The 20545-nt window shown below is 50.7% G+C and overlaps 1 protein-coding gene across 2 annotated transcripts; it reads left to right on the forward strand.

Annotated features, from left to right (window-relative positions):
- Nucleotides 1-498: 498 nt before the first annotated feature.
- Nucleotides 499-20133, forward strand: SLC34A2 (solute carrier family 34 member 2). Of its 2 annotated transcripts, none has more exons than XM_036276393.1 (13): nt 499-555; nt 9892-9991; nt 10091-10225; nt 11267-11395; nt 12752-12895; nt 13904-14015; nt 15069-15264; nt 16145-16240; nt 16910-17030; nt 17189-17356; nt 17734-17850; nt 17932-18056; nt 19510-20133. In XM_036276393.1, exons 1-13 carry the CDS (start codon nt 541-543, stop codon nt 20131-20133), a joined length of 2082 nt encoding a protein of 693 aa, XP_036132286.1. In that variant the 5' UTR covers nt 499-540. The 2 variants fall into 2 exon arrangements, with proteins under 2 accessions (XP_036132286.1, XP_036132277.1); XM_036276384.1 differs by lacking the exon at nt 499-555 and adding an exon at nt 5359-5467.
- The last annotated feature ends 412 nt before the right edge of the window (nt 20134-20545 follow it).

Here is a 20545-nt window from a genome sequence, read left to right on the forward strand (position 1 = left end):
GCATTTCTGTCCATAGCCATTTTCTGCTTTTTAAGTGGTACCCCATGGCTCCTGGTTGGCTTGATACAAAGATTTTGTTATGTATGTATGAAGCAGTAAATACATTGTTTAGCTCACATTATAATATCTCTCAATGTGGAAAAGGTGCAAATGTTGAAGATGTTATACATTCATTTAAGTGGCTCCCAGTTATTTGCCACCATAAGCATCACCCTACACCCACATACAATCCCCTTGTGGGGAAGGACCATTGGGCAGCTGGGAGCTCACGCGGAGGGGAAGACGGCTCCACACTAGTCACACCGCCAACCCTGTCTCCTGAGGGCGTACACGCCCCCGTTTCATCAAGCTCCATGCATATTGGGTTTTATAACTTTTATCTTTTTTTTTTTGGAGGTTGGGTGTAATGGGAACACGAGCTTCCCTGAAGGGGTTAGGAGGGTGCTTGGGACTCGCTCAACATGTCTTCCTTTAGCATCTCCAACAGGCCCACTGGACCCAGGCTCCACGGAGAACAGAGGGGAGATTCCCGCCTCCGACATGGTGTTCAGAGCTGTGAGTTCCTGATTAATTTTAAGTTATTTTACCTTTTGACTTTAATTATGTGACTAGGAATTACTTTTTTGTCCCCCCTTCATTGATTTTTAAGGAGACATGAAGTGAGAGGGAGAGAGACATAGAAACATCGATGAGAGAGAACATGGACTGGCCGGGAATCGAACCGCTGACCTCTTGGTGTATGGGTCAACGCTCAACCACTGACCCACACTGGCCAGACAAGAATTACTTTCAAATGTGATAAAAAGTTACACATTCTAATGACTTTAAATGCCTTTGGTTAAAAATGTTTTAAGTTGAAAGTGAAATATTGAGGGAACAGTTTGGACCCCCAAATCCCAATCCTTCAACCCAGGAAGAAACAGTTTATTTGGAAGCTTATTGCTGGAAAGGTTATGCAATAAATCTATGATGGGAATACAATGGGGTGACAGAGAAAGGCTCAGCGAAGCTCTCTGAGGCCTGATGACAAGGAGCTTCCATGTGAAAGTCGGGGAGAAGGTTCCAGGGAGAGGCCATGGCAAGAGCAAAGGTGGGGTGAGGGACGGAAGCAGAGGGTGCAAACGGCATGGCAGTCACCTTTCTTCGCACTGGACTCCTGGCCACCAGCCAGGCCGCGACAGTCGGGTCCGTACTGGTTACCTCCCCAGGGCCTGTGCATGGCCCAACTAGGTGGTCTTAGTCCTAATGTGGTGCATCCTCATACAGTGGGCGCTGACTGCCAATGGCCCCAGTTATTTAGACCCTAGCCCAGTGCTATGTAGGAAGAAAGTTTTCTGCTTATAATAGTAAATATTAAGTCTGGACAGTCGAAGAGGCACAGAAATAGACCCCTCAGACCATATGTAAGTGCTGACATTGTGGTAAATATTCATGTGACAGCCAGTAAGTGGCTTCAAAATAATTCAAACTCAGTGGGATAACCCAGAGCCCACCCTCCTCCCCCCTGCACGGCTCCCCAGTACCACCCATTTTTTTTAAACCTTTTAATTGTAAAATATTCATAGAAAAAAAATACATAGGATTAGTGCTGGACATCGCAAAGATTTATTACAAAGCAAACAACCATAACCAAGAAAGGCACTGTCAACACCTCAAACCCCATCATGTTCCCTCAAATTTACTCCCTCCTTCCCAGCAAAGTGACCCCCACCTGACCTCCGTGTTAAGTCCTTGCTTCTTCATAGTTTTACCACTTCAGCATGTGTTCCTGAACACTCCATTTTGGCTGATTTGGAAATTTTATACCAGGGGAACCAAACAATATGAACCCTTCTGTTTGGCTTCTTTGTATTTTTGTTTATTATTTTATTTCTATATTTGTCTGGCTTTCTTAACGTTGTGAAATGGGACTTATCTGTTTCATTTCATGTACATCTTTTGGTGAACACGTGTACATTTCTCTTAGGCATATGCATGAAAGGAAATGTGCACACACTGGATTTATTGTGTTTATCTTTTATTGAATTTATTGGGGTGACATTGATTAATTATACTGGGCTGAACTCTCACTGTGGTTTAATTTGCATTTCTCTCAATAGTGATATTGAGCACCTGTTAATGGGTTCATTGACTATCATTGTGAAGTGACCAGTCTAGTCTCTTGACCATTTTTCAATTGGATTTCCTCCCCTTTGTTACTATGTAGCCATCCTTTCCATACTCTGGAACAAGGTTTTTATCAGTTATGTGTTCCAGATCCTTCTTCCATTTTAGATGGCCTTTTACTCTTCTGTGTTTTGGATCCTGTTTAAGTCTTTCCCTACCCCGAGTTTATGAATATTTAGAGTTGTGTGTGTGCACCCACTCTGGAGCAGAGGGTCAAGTCTTAGTTGTTCCCATCTGGTTAGCCACTCACTGAAGGTTATCTTTACCCTACTGCTCCACAGTGATACTGTTAGATGTCCATGTTTCTGGGTTCACTATTCTGTTTCATTCCACTCATACAAGTCCTTTGGGCAACCAAATACCCCTATAAGAAGAGAAAGGAACTAAGAAAGTAGTGAAAAACTTTACTGATTATGTCGGTGAAATTGGTGACTGGGTTAAGATCATAACTCTGCCACCTACTAGTTCTGTAATGTTGGAGTAAGTTGTAATTTCTCTTTTTTTTTTGTTCAGGTAGAGTGGGAGGGAGAGAGAGGAACAGAGAGAGAGAGAAACATCGATGTGAAAGGGACACATCGAGTGGCTGCCACCCGCACGACTGACCAGAGCCGGGGAAAAACTGCAACCGAGGTACATGCCCTTAGCGGGAACCGAACCCGGGTCTCTCAGGACCGCAGGCCGACGCTCTAACCGCTGAGCCAAACCGGCCAGGGCAAGTTGTAATTTCTCTGGGGGCCTGTTTCTTGCCCAATACATGTAGCTTATCATATTATAAGGATTAATGACAATATGCGTAAAGTGTTTAGAAAGGTACTGGCACATAGTAAACATTCAGGTAGCAGTCATGATCTCTAATCTGTAATTTATTTATTTATTTATTTTGTACGTGCCCCTAGCGGGGACCAAACCCGGGACTCGACGCTCCAACGGCTGAGCCAAACTGACCAGGGCATCTAATCGGCAATTTAAATACTCATGTATTGCCAAACCCTATCCTGAAATCAAATTTCTTCCCCTTAGTATCAATATTTATACATTTTTACAGCCAACATGTCAATGGATCTGATTACAGGGTGCTGTCCAGGTCCCACTTGGAGTGTCTACATCTTACTTTCTAGAAATGGAAGCTCACAGTTTTGTAGCCCAGGGGCAAGACACTGGGTGACCCCTAGGTGGGCCTCAACTTCAAATTAATGATACCATTTAATTTTGTCAATTCAACCTTATAGGACACAAAAACAGTGTGAATGGAAGTACTTTAGCAGTTGTGTGGACGCAAGCTGTATGTTGACAGTGATGATAGTGTTCTGTGTCTGAGATGGAACAAAGACAAAAATTGTCTGCAACAAACTGTGTTCCCCTAAAGGGAGAGAGCCTGGACAGACACACACCATCTACTTTTCCTCCACACTCTGTATAAAAAGTAATACAAAAACTGCAATCCGAAACGAGAATCAAACAGACATCAGCCCCGGTCCATTACCGAAATCCACACACATTTTTAAAAAAGGTCTCCTGATTGAACCAGCATTTTGCCTCTTTAATTAGAATATAAAAGAAAAACCTTTCTTTCCAAGTTTTTAAAAATGCTGATCTATTAGCTCCGTGTTGGGAGATGTGAAGGCAGTTAGGTCCTGACGGACACTGAAGCCCACAGCTACGGCCAGAGTGTCTGAGTGAATGTGCAGTGGAGGTGGGCTCTGGAACCCTTGAGCTGGTGTCTGCAGCCCACTCGCCCAGGGCTGGAGGTGACGCTTCGCTCAGTGAATGACAGTGGTGGATTACTGTCTCCAAGGGCTGGCTGTTAAGTCTAACACCCACAAGCAAAACTATTATCCCTACAATAAGAATAATTGATTTCTAATGCCCATCCTCCAAGCAGTATGTCCTGGCCTCTGGGCCAATGTGACCAGCAGCTGAGGCTGTGGAATAATGACCTCAAGGTTCTAGATGAGCCTAATCAAAGCTTCCATTCACCTCCCAACATCAGAGGTTCCCAGTGAAAACTGTAATGGTTAACACTGAGCACCCATCATGTGCCGGGTACTGTTCTATGTGCTATAAATATTTTAGCTCATTTGACTCTGGTAGGGACCATTATTTCCATTTTACACAGGAGTGACTGGAGGCAGGGGACGCCAGGGGCAAACGGGACTGATCTCAGGCAGCGTGACACCCGTGTTAGCAGGGTAACCACCGACTGCTCAGCCGCAGGGAGGTTCTGGCTCTGGCTCTGCAGGTTCCTGGAAGCAGCGCTCCTGACTTCTTCCCGGATGGTGGAGAGGGAGCTCTTGGCTTTGGAATGAAACCAGCCTAGTTCCACTACATATTAGCTGTGGGCAGCTGGTCAACTAGTCAGCTGCTAAGCTTCACTTTCCTCAGCTATACAACCAGGACCCTTCTGAAGAGGGAATAAGACCTACATTTTGGAATAAGATCCAGGTTTGAGCCTAGCCCGGCAAATCCCTAGTAGTCCTATGTCATGCTCCTGCGCCTCTCTAAGCCCTCAACCAGAAAGGTTGCTGCCCCGAGCCCAGGGAAGGCAGCGTTTGTGTCTGCCTGGGACAGAACCCGGTTGCTGTTCCGATGAGCGTGGTGATGGGCTCCCCCTGGGCAGTCTTCTCCCAATCAGGATGGAAAAAGCTGTGTGGCCCTACAGGGCAGCGCAGAAGGTGAAACAGACCCAGGGTTTGCTTCCCCAGCCTGCCCCACCCAGCCATGTCCTGCCGCAGACCCGGGGCTCCCAAGTGTCTACCGCTCAGTCCAGGCTCCTGAAGCTGAAAGTTTCCCACAGCCTGGTAAGGCTGAACAATCCTGGCTTTGTTTTGAAAGGTTTTGTCCCTGGGTTTTCCAGCTGGGGTTTGTCTTCCTCTCCGGGGCAGCTAAACTAGAAGATTCAGGTTCTTGGGGAGGGGAAGGTGGGAACTGGGGAGCCCCACTAGCGTCTGCGCTCCGGATCTTTTGCCGGCGGCGTGGAGGCGGAGGAGAGCGCGCCAGCCCGGGGCCAGGGCGCACGGGGCGCGGGCACGCTCGCTGCCTGGAGGCCGCCGGGGAAGGGCTGAGATTCTCCCCGACGCCCGGCCGCCTGTCCTCGGCGCAGCGGGCGAGGTCACGATGGGCTCATTAGCCGGCAGGTAGGCAGTGCCCTGGCGCCGGCAGGCGGTCCTGGAATGTGCGGGGGGCGTGGTGCTAGCCCCCGCCGCCGGCCTCTTTGCGCAACACCTTGGCTATATATTCCCCGGGCCGCTGGCTGCACCTGGGTGCCTCCTCCGGTCCATTACCTGCGCGGGGAGCGTGGTGAGTACCGCTGCCGCCGGGCAGGAGCTGCCGCTCCCACCTCACTCTAGAAAGAGCCTTAATTGACTTCACTCTTGTAGATAGCCCTCCATGATGACCTCAGGGAAATTGGCTGGCTAGGGGCTGCGGAAGAAAACAAAATGATAATAAACCTCCAAATTTTTAGTTTTGTTTTAATATTACTGCTATAGCTATTATTACAACTCCCATGAGTACACTATTGCTACTGGCAGTGGTATTAATGAGCCACTCTTGCGGATTATAAAATAATAGATGTTTTAGGATTCTTAGTTTTGGGAGGAAAAAATGAGAGGAATGGAAGTACCATGTAGGAATCGGGAGGGTAATCCAGGTGCCCTTTTTAGTCAATAATTTGCTGTGTGACCCAAGGCAGGTCTTTGAGCCCCTGGGCCTCAGCTTTCCGCTCTTTACAAGAACAATCACCTGTGATTTGTCTGAGCTGAAAATTCTAGGTTCGTGAGGCTGTCCAGTGCTGCATACTCCCACCCCCACCCAGCATGACTTCCACTGCTAAGTTGTTCTTTATCTAAAGTGACTGCAAGATACAGTCCTAACTTGTTCATCAGGGCAGGTGGCCTGATTCAGCAAAGGGCTGGCCTGTCCGCCAGCTTGTCCTGGGAGAACAGCCCACAATTTTTCAGTGTTTGGAGGATACCAGGCCAGGTGGTTGGGGAGTGGCTTACCAGGTGATGTGCACAGGTGCAGCTTTGGGGGGACCAAGGACTCTCCAGGCCAGAAAGAGGGCAGCTCATGGAATGGAGTTAAATCAGTCTTTAGATCCCCTGGGGCAGATGCCTGCCATGGGCGGCTGGCACTGAGGTGAACAGAGTTCGATTCTCTCCTCAGCAAGGAGGCAGCTTTCTCAAACATCTGATGGGGGCAGCTTACGGATTTCATCACTTGGAATCCTGTGTCCCTCCCTGTTTATTACGTTCACCAAGAGATTTCTGAGTTCATTAACCTTGTTCTTTGCTGTGTGTTCTTGCAAAGCTGTGTCTCTTAAGAGACCATTGTTTCAGATGGTTAGAGTGTTTGAGCCTCTCCCGTGCCAGCCAACCAGCTGGTAACGATCTGGTAGCAAGAAGGGCATGCCTCCAAAATCCTCCCTGAATTGCTCAACCATCTCATTAAAAGAAGTCCCCAGTGGTGGGAGGATGTCTAGATTATTGCTGTTAGACACAAAGTTGACAAAAATAGCCTGAGTTCAATTTAGGGAAGAAAGCAGCACCTTCCCCACCGACCTCCTCCCACCTCCACCCTGGGGTCTGAATGGCGTATCAGCAGGGAGTAATCAGGCATCCCAGCGGAGTTAATTCATCCCAATGAATTTTAAAAATGCCAGATCACAAAAAGAGGGCTGCAAAAGGGTGGATATGTGTTTATTTTTTATAAATTAGCCCTCTAACTCCCCAATGCAATACAAAATAATTGATAGAGTTATAAGTTAATTACAGGATGCATTTAAAATATCATAAACACAAATTAAAGGTGCCCTGGGAAGGTAGTATGGTAATGGAGCCCTAGTTCAAAGAGAGGGTAAATGTCTATTAAAATCCTGTTAGTGCATCTCAAAAGTCTAAGCTAAAGCCATTCAGCAATGCAAAACCCTGACCAATTGTTTTCCTGTCTCCTGTCCCCCACTGCCCCCTCCCCCCCACTACCATGACCTCGGGGACTAGTTTGCTTTGTGATGGCTAAAGGAAGCTAAAAAAAAAAGTAGCCATCACCCTCTTGGGAATTTCTGAAGTCTTGGTCATTTTTTCAAAGTATGAGAAAATATTTCCTTGAGCATATTGGACAGTGGAAGTCCAAGTGGTCTCTGAAGGCAAGTGTGCAGTTAGGTCCTCTGTGCCCTGGTTCCCCCCTGACACTGGTACCTCAAAAACATTTGCAGTAAACTTACAGAAATGCACGGAGTGCGTGTGAGAGGCACGGGTGAATTTGTGCACAAGGCTTACAGTAGTGCCAGCACAGTGCACTCAACAGCCATGTGTGCTGCTAAGGGTCCTGCAGGCCGGGGCCACAGAGGTCATCTTCCCTGTGCTGGCGGAGCCCACCGCCACGAGGGAGAACGTGTGGGGGTGTCTTGGTCTGTCTACAGGACACTGCGTCGTGCCTCCTCCCTGCCTCTTCTGATGTCCGTGGGCTGAGCACAGGCGGCCTCGGGAACAGGTTCAGGTTGGAGTGGCCCAAACAATGTCGAGTGTAGGGGTTGGGTGACTGCCAGCTGGCCTACATTTCCCTGTTACCCAGGTCTGAGAAGAGTCAAGAAGTTTCCTCTCCTTAGCCTGCAACATTTCCTCTCAGCACTGGGTACACAGGTCGATGCAGGAAGTTGAGCTAAAAGGACTATCCACATAGCCAGCTCGATTGGAGGGGTGAGTGGTGGAAAGCAAGGGAGCAGATGTGTGATCATAACCCTAATCTCGTGCCTGGGCATTAGAAACACCTTTCTGGGCATTAGAACCGCCAAAATGGATGCCAGGTAGTGAGAGTAGGCTGGGGTGTGGCCTTGGGGAGGCAGGGAAAGGAATGGCTGGATCAGGGGTGTGGTGTTGGGAGAAAGCCTTTGGAGGGGCCCAAAGGCTCCAAGGACTCCTGCTGGTCCTCAGCGTTCCTCCCCAGGGAAGGGGGTTCCAGGCACCAGGGTCCGCCTCCCCCTGGGAACAGTGGTCTCAGATGCAGCCTCTATCCTTTGGCCATCGGTGTCTCCTCCTGCGGGATGTTCCCCGTGATCACTCGCCCTGCTTGGCAGTTGTGCAGGAAACCCCTCATGAGGGGGATTCCCAGAATCAGCTTCTCGTTACCGGCTTTATCAATATGAGTAAGAGTAACAGGACAGGTATCCCTGCACCTCTTACCTTTCTGCATCTCTTAAATTTTAGAATTTTCAGATGGAAGAAAATAAAATCCCCCAATTCCATCACCTACTCTGAACTCCATGAAACATTTCCACATCCTTATCGAAATGCTGTGAACGGGGAAAAGTACCTTTTATTCACAGTTTTCCTATTTTTTTGTTTTGTTTTTATGCTGATTCTTCATAACCTCTTTGTTGGCGAGCTGCTGCACTGTGGATGCACCATAGCTGCTCCCCATTCTCAGTCGGCTCTCTGTCGACAGTGCGGCAGAGGTCTTCCTGGGCTGCATCACGTTCGTTCAGTCAGCAAACACGGGGCACTGCCCGTGTGCCAGCCAGGGGGCAGCCACCGAGGACACTGACAAACTAGACAAAGCCCCTCTTTTTTGGTAGTGCTGGAATTCAGGTAGACAGGAAATAGATCCATTGAAGAAATAGGAACGATCCAGGTTCTGGGAAACCCTCTTCAAAGAGCTGATCAGCGCAAGGTTCGATCCCTAATTCAGCGGTTTGGGGGAAACAGAAGGGTTTTGCCAGCAGCTTTCCAGAGTCTCCGCGGTGCCCATCTCACTGCGTCGTCTCCAGTGTGGCATGTTATGCAAAAAGTTGCTACTGCTAATTTGATTTAAAAGAACTTGATTTGCACATCTTGGGTTACTCATGAGGCTGAATTCCTAATTTGTAGCCACTTGTGTTTCCTCTTCTGTGACTTGTTTGCTTCTGTCCTCTGGACTGCATTGTGTGTCGAAGGACACCGACCGCGAGGGGTGGGCTTCCAGGGGTGTCCAGAGCCATACTCCAGTCCGTGCGGCTGAGAACGGCTTCTGCAGGAAAATGGGTTATGAGGAAGTCGCTACCGATCCTGGAAGAACAGGGTTCTGATAAAGGGCCGTTACCCAGGCAGCGTGGCATAGCAATAATTACTACTGTTTACTAGATGCCTGCTCCGTGCCAGGCACTGTCCTCGGCATCACCGTTAATCTCATAGCCCTGTAAATATAAAGACTGATCCCCATTGACTACATGGGGGAGCCAACACTTTATGTTCAGAAGGACTTGAGTAACCCACAGCCACTGACAGGGGGCACCTCTGAGATTTGAACCAGGTCCAATGTGTCATGTGTATCACAGAAGCCCCGATGGTTGGTAAAGCAGGTAGAATGTATGTGAGCATATATGGTAAGTCCCCTGGGGGCCCCTGGGAGAACTGTGAGGACTTGGCATATGGTGAGTCGATGAAGGGGACAGCCAAGACAGAGGACAAGACAGAAGTCAGGGAAATCAAAGGGGGATCGACCAGAATAGAGATTTGAGGCTAGCGTGAAAGAACATGAAGAAGTGGTTGGTTTCATGACAGCCTGGGTGAGTGGTTGAAGGAGGCCTACAGAGGAGGGTAATGTGGTACTTAGGAGCCCACACTTAGAAGGACTAAGCACCACACTCCCCCACTCCCCCAAATCTCACAGCTACTGGCTCTCCCTGTCATGATGACCAAGTGCACCTCCTTCCTGTGGCCGCTGCTTTAAGCTCTGTTTTCCCATCCACAGACCATGGCTCCTTGGCCTGAGGTGGAAAATGCCCATCCCAACCCAGGTAAATACATCGAAGGGATCTCCACGGTGGAGAAAGACAAGGAGCCTGACAAAGGTAAGGCCGCTCATCCAGCCCCGACAGGCCTCCTGTGGGCCCCAGGAGACATGGAGCCGACTCCTCATTTCTCTTGGCCTTTGTTGTTTGTTTGGCCAGATGGCACCAGGACTCCTGTAACCAAGATTGAACTGCTGCCATCCCAGTCCATTGCCACACTGATAGAGGAGCCCACAGGCGTGGAAGACCCCTGGGACCTGCCTGAGTTTAAGCACAAGGGGATCAAATGGTCAGGTAAGAATGAGATGGCAATGGAGTGAGCTCACCACCATTTCGGTATCACCTCCCTCCCCATTGTCCTGGTGCCCTTTGAGCAAAGGTCCTGGCCAGGGTTGTCACCCAACAGTCTAGGAGGCCTGGAGGCAAAGCACGGCGTGATGACTGGGGAATCGTTTGTACTTTTTTTTTCTTTTTTTGGTACGTGCCCCTCGCGGGAACCAAACCCAGGACTCTCTGGTCTGCAGGCCAATGCTCCAACCACTGAGCCAAACTGGCCACAGCTGTACTTTCATTCATTCAGTAAATGTATCACTGCTGGGGGTATAGGCAGGCCAGACACGTGCTGTTCCATAATAAAGAACCCATTGCTTGCTGACCAGGTCCCGGGTACTGTCGTGGTGCTGGGGCTGCAGCCGTGAACAGTTAAGTCCCCTGCTCTGAGAGCTGGGTGGGGGTGGGGGCCTCCTCACCTGTATGCAGGCATCGGAGAAGGCTTTTGGAAAACAGACACTACAGCCAGAATAGCAGGGCAAGCAAAGACTACACGCTTTTCCCGGTGCAGGGGGGAGGAGGTGAGAGCCACTTTAATAGTGGAGAAAATAGCCGTCAAGGATGTAGCCCTGCCCAGGCCCTCCCCAAATGGAGGCTGTGATTGCTACCTTGCAGCCACATTCTAGAAAATAGTCTGTGCTGTTCAGAAGGTGCTTAGAAGAGCCATTATCTCTGACCCCACACTTAGCAGATGGTAAGTGCTCTTCACTGCCTCGCTCAGTGACACCAGGGCAGCAGGGCATGGAGCCTGGTTTGCTTGTCCCCAGGCTGCACTGAACCCCTCCTCCCCAGTGCAAATCCTGTAGAGACACTTCACCACGGGCTCCAGCTAAGTGGGCTATGGTGGTAATTGCTTTGAGACTGCAGCCACAGGTGCCTACCCTCTCTGGGCCTTTGTCGGTAAGAGCTCACTGGCTGGGGGTGAGGGGGGCGGTTCTGAGCTCATTGCCACACTCCTCGGGGTTCCAGACACTGAAAGCCTTTGTGCCCTTTCTGCTCCCCCAGAGAGAGACACCAAAGGGAAGATTCTGTGTATCTTCCAAGGACTCGGGAAGTTCGCTCTGCTCCTGGGGTTCCTCTACTTGTTCGTGTGCTCCTTGGATGTGCTCAGCAGCGCCTTCCAGCTGGTTGGAGGTACAGATGAATGGGTCGAAGGGCTGGGGACAGGGGTGTTCTCATTTGGTTCAGACCCTCGCCACTCAGCAAGCCCTCTCCAGCTGCATTTTAGGACTGGAAACCACCTCAGACCGCCCATTTTACAGAGGAGAAAATCGAGGCCCATAAAAGTCTGACTGGCTTAGGGGGCTTAGGCCGGGAGCCAGGGCTAGAGCCAGTTCCAAGCATCCAGCCCCTTGTGTTTGTCCCCAGACCCTGGACAGGAAGCCCTTTGGCGTCGGTTTATCTGATGGATCCCTCCTTTCTTTGGGCCTCTCATCTGAGTGGAGTTGGATAAGAATCTTCTTAGTCCAGAGCAATTACGGACATCAAAGCGGAGCCTTTGCTGGGGAAGTCAGGAGTCCCCGGCCTGGGGGAGTCTCCATCCAGGGCTGAGCATGGCCGTGCAGTGTGACATCACCATGTGCTTGGTTACCTCTACCCAAAATGGGTAACGACACTGACAGCTAGCACTTTGAGTGCCTCCTGGATACGGGCATTTTCGGGGGCACTGTCTTAAACGTTCCTTCCCAAAGCCCTTCCACTTACAGAGGAGAGGACCAAGGCCCAAAGAGACAGACCCTCAGGCTCACAGCCTGTAACTGGCATAATGAGATTCAAACTCAGGTCTGGGTGACGCAGAAGCCATGGCTTTCTGCACCCCTTGGTGCCTCTCTTGACAACTCGTCTTTGCGGCCTGGGAGAATGAGGGAGGAGAGTGTGAGAGGCATACTAACTTTCTGGGGGTCACTTCTGGTCCCCCTGGTCCGAAGCAATACTAGTAAGGGGCTTTGCTCTCTCAATATCTTAGACAAGTCACCTCCACCCCCTGGACTTCAGTCTATTTTATAAAATGGATTGGGGAATGGATTGATGGTCCCAGAGTCACACTCAGAAATTACACTCCCAGCGTTCAGTTACAGGCTGGGGCTGGGGCTAGGGGCTTGGGGGAGGGTGCAAAGATGAGGAGATCCACTCCTGGAGGATAAATCAGATGAACTGGGGACACGTCCGGAGATAGGAATTGGGACCGGAGATAGCTGGTACCCATGGGGTTAAGTGTTGAGATGCGACCAGGTTCATGATCAGAAGGTCAGCTGGGGGGGCTTGCTGGCAGGGATTGAAGGATGGGAGGGTGTCAGATGAAGCCACAAGAGGAACAGGGCCTGGGGGGGGGGGGGACATGTCTCGGCATCAGGGCAGCACAGGGAATATCACGAGGGAGCAAGACGCCATAGGGCTCCCCAGCCAGCAGCCGATGCTGTCCCTGGCTGGAGAATCCAGTACATGGTGCCCACCAACCACCTATCAAGTAGCCATGTTGTTTCCCCCCAGGAAAAATGGCCGGGAAGTTCTTCAGCAACAACTCGATTATGTCCAACCCCCTGGCGGGGCTGATGATCGGGGTGCTGGTGACGGCCATGGTGCAGAGCTCGAGCACCTCCACGTCCATCATCGTCAGCATGGTGGCCTCCTCACGTGAGTCCAGGCTTCCGTGAGCCCAGACGTATTCCGGGTGTATCCCTTTGCGGCCAGGAGCCTGGCATTTATTGTGTCCAGGCCTGTCACCATTATCTCCCCACCCCGTCCAACTAGGGCGTGCTCCACTCTGATCCACAGACAGCTTCCCATTTCTACCTCCACAGCCGAGTCTGGCCGAAGACCGTGACGCTGAACTATCCGGAGCTGCGCTGTCCAGTCCAGCAGCCACTCACCACGTGTGGCTATTTAATTTTATTTAACCTGAATTGATTTTCATTTAAAATACAAAGCCCAGTCCCTCAGTTGCACTAGCTATATTTTAGAGGGTCAGTAGTCGTCGGTGGCTAGCAGCTGCTATACTGAACAGCAGACAGAATGTCTGTCCCTGCTCAGCTCTAAGAAAGACACCCAGTAACATCACACGTTCGTAGGAGGCAGCCAAGCTCGGGGAGCCGGCTCCAAACTTCAACCTGACTGATAGTTGAGATTCCCTGAGTGGGAACAGTTTGAACATGCGAATTTTCAGCCCAAACCAGCTTTGTAGCTAAAGTTACCTAGAGTCTTTTTGGGGCGAGGTGGGGGGCAAATTAGAAAAGGGCTTTACTTCTTTAAAACACTTATGTGCAACGTACTGATTTTGTTAGAACAAAAAGTTGTGCTGCCAGAAATTTGCCATATTTGTTATGTTTTCTGGTCTCGTTCGAGGTGGCCTTGCATCTGAGCAATTCAGAAAGACACTTCAGAAGGGCTTCTTGGGGTCTGTGGAGTTTCTGAAATTAATGTGCTAAAAAGTCTTTCTGGTCCCCGTTTTTACTCCTCTGGTGAACTGCCCTAGCTTTGCTCGGATTCACTGCAGGATGCAGAACCCAAAGAGGGGAGGAGCTGCTGCTCTGGGGAGTTTCTACCCTGATGAGCTAGCGCAGCCCGCCTGGCTCACATCAGGAACCTGGCTAGGCTGCCTTCCTGAACTCCCTGCTTGCTAACTCACTGCTTTCTGCACTCCAGTGCTGACGGTGCGGACTGCCATCCCCATTGTCATGGGAGCCAACATTGGGACCTCGATCACCAACACCTTCGTGGCGCTCATGCAAGTAGGAGACCGGAGTGTGTTCAGAAGGTAGGAGGTTCAGAACCAGTCCGTTGCCCATTGGTTTTAGCCAGGTTGTCATAGCTACCTTGACATAACCAATGAGAGGATGCTTGTCATTCCTGGATCACTTATTACTGGTGTGCAGCTGAGGGTAGGGGTCACATACATAACAACCCCCTGACATGCACAATGGGGATAATACAGGCATCACCGCCATGCTAGTTATCTAAAGGAGTAAACACAACCTTACAGGTAAAAGACTTAGCAAGATGCCCGACGCAGTCTGGGCTCCTTAAATGCAAACCCTAGCTGGAAGCTTACCTGCAGCGTGGTGCAGTCAAAACCAGGCCAGCGGGGCTAGGGTTTCCTGTCCTGTTAGTCAGAATCATTATAACCTGAAGCTTTCATTCTTGGCCAGCTCAACACACGCTACTTTTTCTTTGTTCTCCACTTGCCTGCTGGTGAAAGGCAAAGTGCAGCTTTTGCGGACGCCTAAGATACGCTGTGGGTTGGATCAAGGCAAAGGGAAGTCTTTTCTTCCAAAAGGTTAATGGGAACGTAAAGCACAATCCCTAGCTTCTCTTCTGACATTTTTTTTTTAACTTACTGAGATAGAGAAGCAGCTTTTAGCTGTGTCTATGATGCCCATGCTTTGTGGGTCAGGCAGATGACCTCCGGCAGGCTGGTTGGGGGCAGCAAACATCCCCACGCCGCCTCTGCCTGATGAGACCGCTGCGCGTTATCCGGGCGCCGGCTAATCCGAGCTTCTTGAGCAGCCACGTGGGCTTCCTGCGCCCGTTTCATTACTGTGGAAATGCAAAGAGGCCGGCTCCGTGGAGGGGCATGGCTGGAGCTAGGGTTTTCTCATCCAGACTTTGGGTTCTTTTCACTGTTACATGAATTTCTGCCTCTGGATAACCCTGAAATACAAACAAAAGCGTGATCTATGGAGGTGCCTGCACAGAGGAAAGTGATTGACCTCGCTCACCCATTTGGGATATGTAAACAGACTGACCTTCCCTGGCTGGTGCCGGCCGCTCGTTGACTAATCTGGCTGCCGGGTGGGGTTCCCTCCTGTAGGGCTTTTGCCGGGGCCACCGTCCACGACTTCTTCAACTGGCTCTCTGTGCTGGTCCTCCTGCCGGTGGAGGTCAGCACCCATTACCTGGAGGTCCTGACCAACCTGGTGGTGGAGTCCTTCCATTTCAAAAGTGGAGAAGACGCCCCGCCGCTACTGAAAGTCATCACGGATCCCTTAACCAAGCAAATTATCCAGGTAACCTGGCTGCTTCTGAAAAAGGCTGAGGAAGTGGTACCGGGGAACGCCAAATGAGTGATGAGCCTCTTTTGTTTCCTTGACTCCAACGTGTTGGGGAACGGAGGGAGATGGTGACTACTTCCCAAGACTCAGGCACTGCCCACGGGACACCTGGGCCCTTTGCTCCCACTACTGACAGCACCGGCGGGCTCACTGGGAGAGTATTATCTTCCTTCCTGCCAAAAAGAAAGGCTACTGCCCCCTCTTCCCGCTCACCCTCTGGTCAGGAGCCTCCATAGGACCAAAATGAAAGCAGGTTTTGTGAACGTTGCCTTGGGGAGAAGGGGCCAGCGTAGACCTTCCCTCGCACTCTCGCCCCTGCTTTGTCCTCTGCCATCCAGGGAATATCTACACATTTGTTAGTTTTATTTTTTTCATCCTCACCCGAGGACATTTTTCCATTTATTTTTAGACAGATTAGGAGGGAAGGAGGGAGAGAGAGAGAAGAGAGAGAAACATCGATACAAGAAGACACATCACCTGGTTGTCTCCCATGTGACTCTGACCAGGGCAGGGGACGCACTGCGACTGGGGTATGTGCCCTTGGCCAGAATCGAACCCGGGTCTCGTTGGTCCATGGGCTGAAGCTCTAACCACTGAGCAAAACTGGCCAGGGCTCTACATGCTTTTTAGAATGCTCGCACGACCATTCATTTATCAAGCACCTGCTCTCTAGGTGCTGGGCTCCCCCTGCAAGTGCAGATAGGTGACTCCCAGCTCACCCCGGCAGGACCTCACAGTCTGTGTCTTCCCTGCCCGTTTGCAGCAGCCCCGACATGCCTCTCCCGCGTCAGCTCTGAGCATGTGCTAACTCTCTTCTGTCTGTTGCCTTCCTCAGCTGGATAAAAAGGTTATCAGCCAAATTGCAATGAATGATGCAACAGCTCAAAACAAGAGTCTGATCAAGATTTGGTGCAAAACTCTTACCAACGTGGTAAGTTTCTTTCTTTTTTTTTTAATCCTCATCCGAGGACATTTTCCATTTTTTGTTCAGATAGAGTGGGAGGGGGAGAGAGAGAGAGATATCAATGTGAAAGGGACACATCAAGTGGCTGCCTCCCGCACGACCCAACTAGGGCCAGGGACAAACTGCAACCAAGGTACGTGCCCTTAGTGGGAACTGAACCCGGCTCTCTCTGGACCACAGGCCGACGCTCTAACCACTGAGCAAACTGGTCAGGGCAACATGGTAAGTTTCTAAGAAGACAGCTGGTGGGTGGACTCTTGCATTTGTACTCTAAGCAAATTCTTTCATTCAACATGGGCAAATAAAAGGGAAGGGAAAAGAAAAATTAGGGTCTCCTGAAAAATCAAAACTAGCCAATGAGAGTCCATAAAGAAATAAGTCCTTGAATGCTGGACAAACAGACAGAATGAAGTAGAACGGGGAGTGCTTTTTACTCCATCCTACACCACAGACACATTATTCCCACTTGGCATTATTTTCATGTCTCTTGGCTTCTCTCTGGCTGCCTCTGTTCCCATTTATGGAGGGACCTGTGGAGAAAACAATGCATTGTGCTTACAGGTGCACATGGTCTCTCTCCCTACTCCCCACTAAAGTTGAATGTTATGCATACCATTTCTCATGTTTGCCATCCAGACTCAGATGAATGTCACCGTCCCCTCGGTTGAGAACTGCACCTCCCTCTCCCTCTGTTGGACAGATGGTCTCCACACCTGGACCATCAAGAACGTGACCCACCGGGAGAATATTGCCAAGTGTGAGTCGAACTTGCAGCATCAGCCACTGGGGCTTGGGGGCTAACCACTAAGATTCTGTTTCTAGGAGAAAGAAGGGATGCGGTGGGGAGTAAACAACAATCTGTGGCCTTGGGGGACGCCATGCCCTTCTAATAAGTACTTCCCACGGTTTCTGTAGGCCAGCACATCTTTGTGAATTCCAACCTCCAGGATCTTTTCGTTGGCACCATCCTGCTGGTGATCTCCCTGCTGGTGCTCTGTGGCTGTCTGATCATGATCGTCAAGGTCTTGGGCTCTGTGCTCGAGGGACCAGTAGCTGCTGTCATCAAGAAGACCATCAACACCGGTAGGTCTCTCTAGGGAATGGCAGCGCTGTTGCCACCTCAGGGGAGCTCCTGTAGATTCTTATCCAGCAGCAGCCTCTGCATGGAGTTTATCTCTTGGATTTGAAAAGCTGCAGAAGCTAAGACACCCTTCACCCTTGACTTCTTTCTTGGTGTCTTCAGTGGGATCTGGGAGCAAGAACAAGCTTCCATTGCATGTTTGCAAGGTCCTGGGCAAGAGCCAGCTCAAGTCCAGAGCTGGGAGAGGCCCTCCTTCCCGGCAGGTTGCGTGTCCTGGCTCGTGTCCCTTACCCACCCAGGTCCTGTGGAGGTTCCAGCCAGGCCTCCAACCTGTGTCTTCTGAGATGGGTCATGACGGGTCTTTTCCTTCTCTCTTCAGATTTCCCTTTTCCCTTCTCCTGGCTGACTGGCTACCTGGCGATCCTCGTGGGGGCGGGCATGACCTTCATCGTGCAGAGCAGCTCGGTGTTCACGTCTACTCTGACCCCACTGATCGGTGAGTTTCTCCCTCGGGCCACCATTACCATCTCCTGTCACCCCCTGGGGCCGATGTCATGGACTTTGTATTTCCCTCCAGGTGTCGGTGTGATAACGATTGAGAGGGCATATCCACTCACGCTGGGGGCCAACATCGGCACCACCACCACCGCCATTATGGCCGCCTTAGCCAGCCCGGGCAGCACGCTGAGGAGCTCGCTCCAGGTCAGGAAATGTTGCGAGGGGCAGGGATTCTGTGGGTGGGATACAACTCTACCCGTGGTCTTGCAAGCAGATGGTTTCTAACAAGAGCCCAGCTCTTCTCTGTTAGGTCTAAAACGAATGTGAAGGAGAAGCAACAGGGAGACAGACTTAACAGTCAAAGCTGTCTACTCCTTAGAGAGGTAGTGAGACTCCCATCACGGGCAGTTGTTTAAGCAAAGGTGGGGTGGCCACCTGAGAGAGGTAGAAAGAGTACTCAGGAAGCACAGACCCCACTTCTGTCTCCATGCCCCTCTTGGAGAAGTTGGCCTGGTATTAAGAAGAATCGGGGCACCTGCCTTGCCTGGATCACCTAGGTGACCTTGGGCAAGAAGACCTTTGGCATATGAACCCTAAGTGACCATTTACACACTAAGTGGCCTTAGACCGGTGATCTAACCGTCAAACATCTGAGAAGTTGGAACCACAATCCCTATCTCACTAGGGTTATTATAAAGACCTGAGGTTCTGTTAAAACCATGCTGTCCAATATAAATAGGATGTAAGTATAGAATATAAAGTTTAGTCACCCACATAATCTGAAATCTTTTAGTAGCCACACTTTTAAAAGTGAAAATGAAAAACGAAAAAGTGAAAAGAAACAGGAAGATCTGTTCTAACGATGTATTTATTTAACCCATTACCATCTCAACATGTAATCAATATAAAAATGGAAATCTTTACAAGTTCTTTTGGACGAAGTCTTTGAGTAGCCACATTTCAAGTGCCCAGTCACCACACGTGGCTAATGTACCCGACAGGGCAGGTCCAAAGCCCCCCGACACCTAGTGGGAGGACACCGGATGGTGTGTGGCCTCTGGAGCTAGGCCACCTGGGTTTCAAAGCCACCTCCACCTTCTCTCATCTGTTTGACTTTGGGAAAATAGCTTAACATCATGGTACCTCAATTTTCTCCAATATCAATTGGGGACAATATTGATAGCCACCTCGTAGGGTATCGGCCGAGGATTGAAATAATCCACACAGAGCAGTGGTTTTGCCCACAGTAAAGAGCAGCAGCCGATGCCGCTGTCTCCCCTCTCCCCCACCTAGTGGGGTGTTGAGCCGAGGAAGCCAGCTGCCCTGCAAGCTTTCCTTCTGCCCTCCAGCTCGTGACTGCTCAGCTGCAAACAGCAAGGCCAGCCAGACACAGGCTGGCAGTGGGCACATTCATGATGCTCATGGTTAGTTTGCCTAAAGGACCTTAGGCTCTGAAAACTGCTGTGATTCAACTGGTCAGCCCCTCACCCCCATTAACCCCAGACGCATGGTAGGCCCTTGGACAATACTGATCCCACCTAGTCTGAGCTGTGGAGACAAGGAGGGCTGGTGACTACTGCCCAAGCCTGCTAGGTGACACCCCCCCAAGCCCCGCCACGTGCCAGACCACTCACCCATCCAATCTCTTATGTTGCAGATTGCCCTGTGCCACTTTTTCTTCAACATCACAGGCATCTTTCTGTGGTACCCAATCCCATTCGCCCGCCTGCCCATCCGCATGGCCAAGGGCCTGGGCACCATCTCAGCTAAGTACCGCTGGTTTGCCATATTCTACCTGGTCGTCTTCTTCTTCATGATCCCACTGTCAGTGTTCGGCCTCTCGCTGGCTGGGTGGCCAGTGCTGGTGGGCGTGGGGGTGCCTGTCGTCCTCGTGATCCTGCTGGTGGTGGTGCTCAAGCTCCTGCAGTCCCGCTGCCCACGCGTGCTGCCCAAGGTGCTGCAGACCTGGAACTTTCTGCCCGTGTGCATGCGCTCGCTGAAGCCCTGGGACCTCGGGGTGTCCCTGGCCACCGGCTACTGTGTGACACACTGCTGCTGCTGCTGCCGTGTCTGCTGCCGCCTCTGCTGTACGCTCTGCTGCCCCAGGTGCTGTCGCTGCAGCAAGTGCTGCAAGAATCTGGAGGAGGAGCAGGACATCCGCATCAAGGCCCCAGAGGCCTTCAGTAACATCGTCATGGTCGAAGAGGCACCAGATGAGGTCCCCAAGTCCCAAATGGACACCCTGAACACAAACACCGTCTCCAGCTGCACAGCCTTGTAGGAGCGGCCCCGAGGTGGGAGGAGGGGCCCCCGGGCTCCTGGGCTCCCTCCTGGTTCTGCGTGCCCTTCTCCACTGTGCTGAGAAATGGCAGCCACGTCAGCTCTGACTCTCATTCCTCTTCGCGAGTATCAGCCTACACAGTTCTTTTGTCTCCGCCCCTGCTCCCTGGGTCTTTTGCTCCCAGGAAGGTGCAGAAAGAGAATTAGACAATGAAGCCTGGCTAGAAAAAGGATCCCACGCATCCATCCCTGCACACGAATGGGTTGGTCAATAGGACTTATTTTCAGACTCAAAACCATCCTCTTCTGAAAGTCCCAAGGGAAGAATTTATTGAAGGTTCTCAAAGATGCACACATACACACGTGCTTTTCTTATTGTGATCAAATTTTTCTGTACTGCCCTGGCCAGTTTG

Source organism: Molossus molossus, unplaced genomic scaffold (genome assembly GCF_014108415.1).
Source record: "Molossus molossus isolate mMolMol1 unplaced genomic scaffold, mMolMol1.p scaffold_m16_p_1, whole genome shotgun sequence".
NCBI lineage: Eukaryota > Metazoa > Chordata > Mammalia > Chiroptera > Molossidae > Molossus > Molossus molossus.

Coding starts and splice junctions, on each gene's coding strand:
- SLC34A2 (XM_036276393.1), top strand. Junction 10,226..11,266: donor CAAGGGGATCAAATGGTCAG/GTAAGAATGAGA, acceptor CTGCTCCCCCAG/AGAGAGACACCAAAGGGAAG. Junction 17,851..17,931: donor TACTCTGACCCCACTGATCG/GTGAGTTTCTCC, acceptor ATTTCCCTCCAG/GTGTCGGTGTGATAACGATT.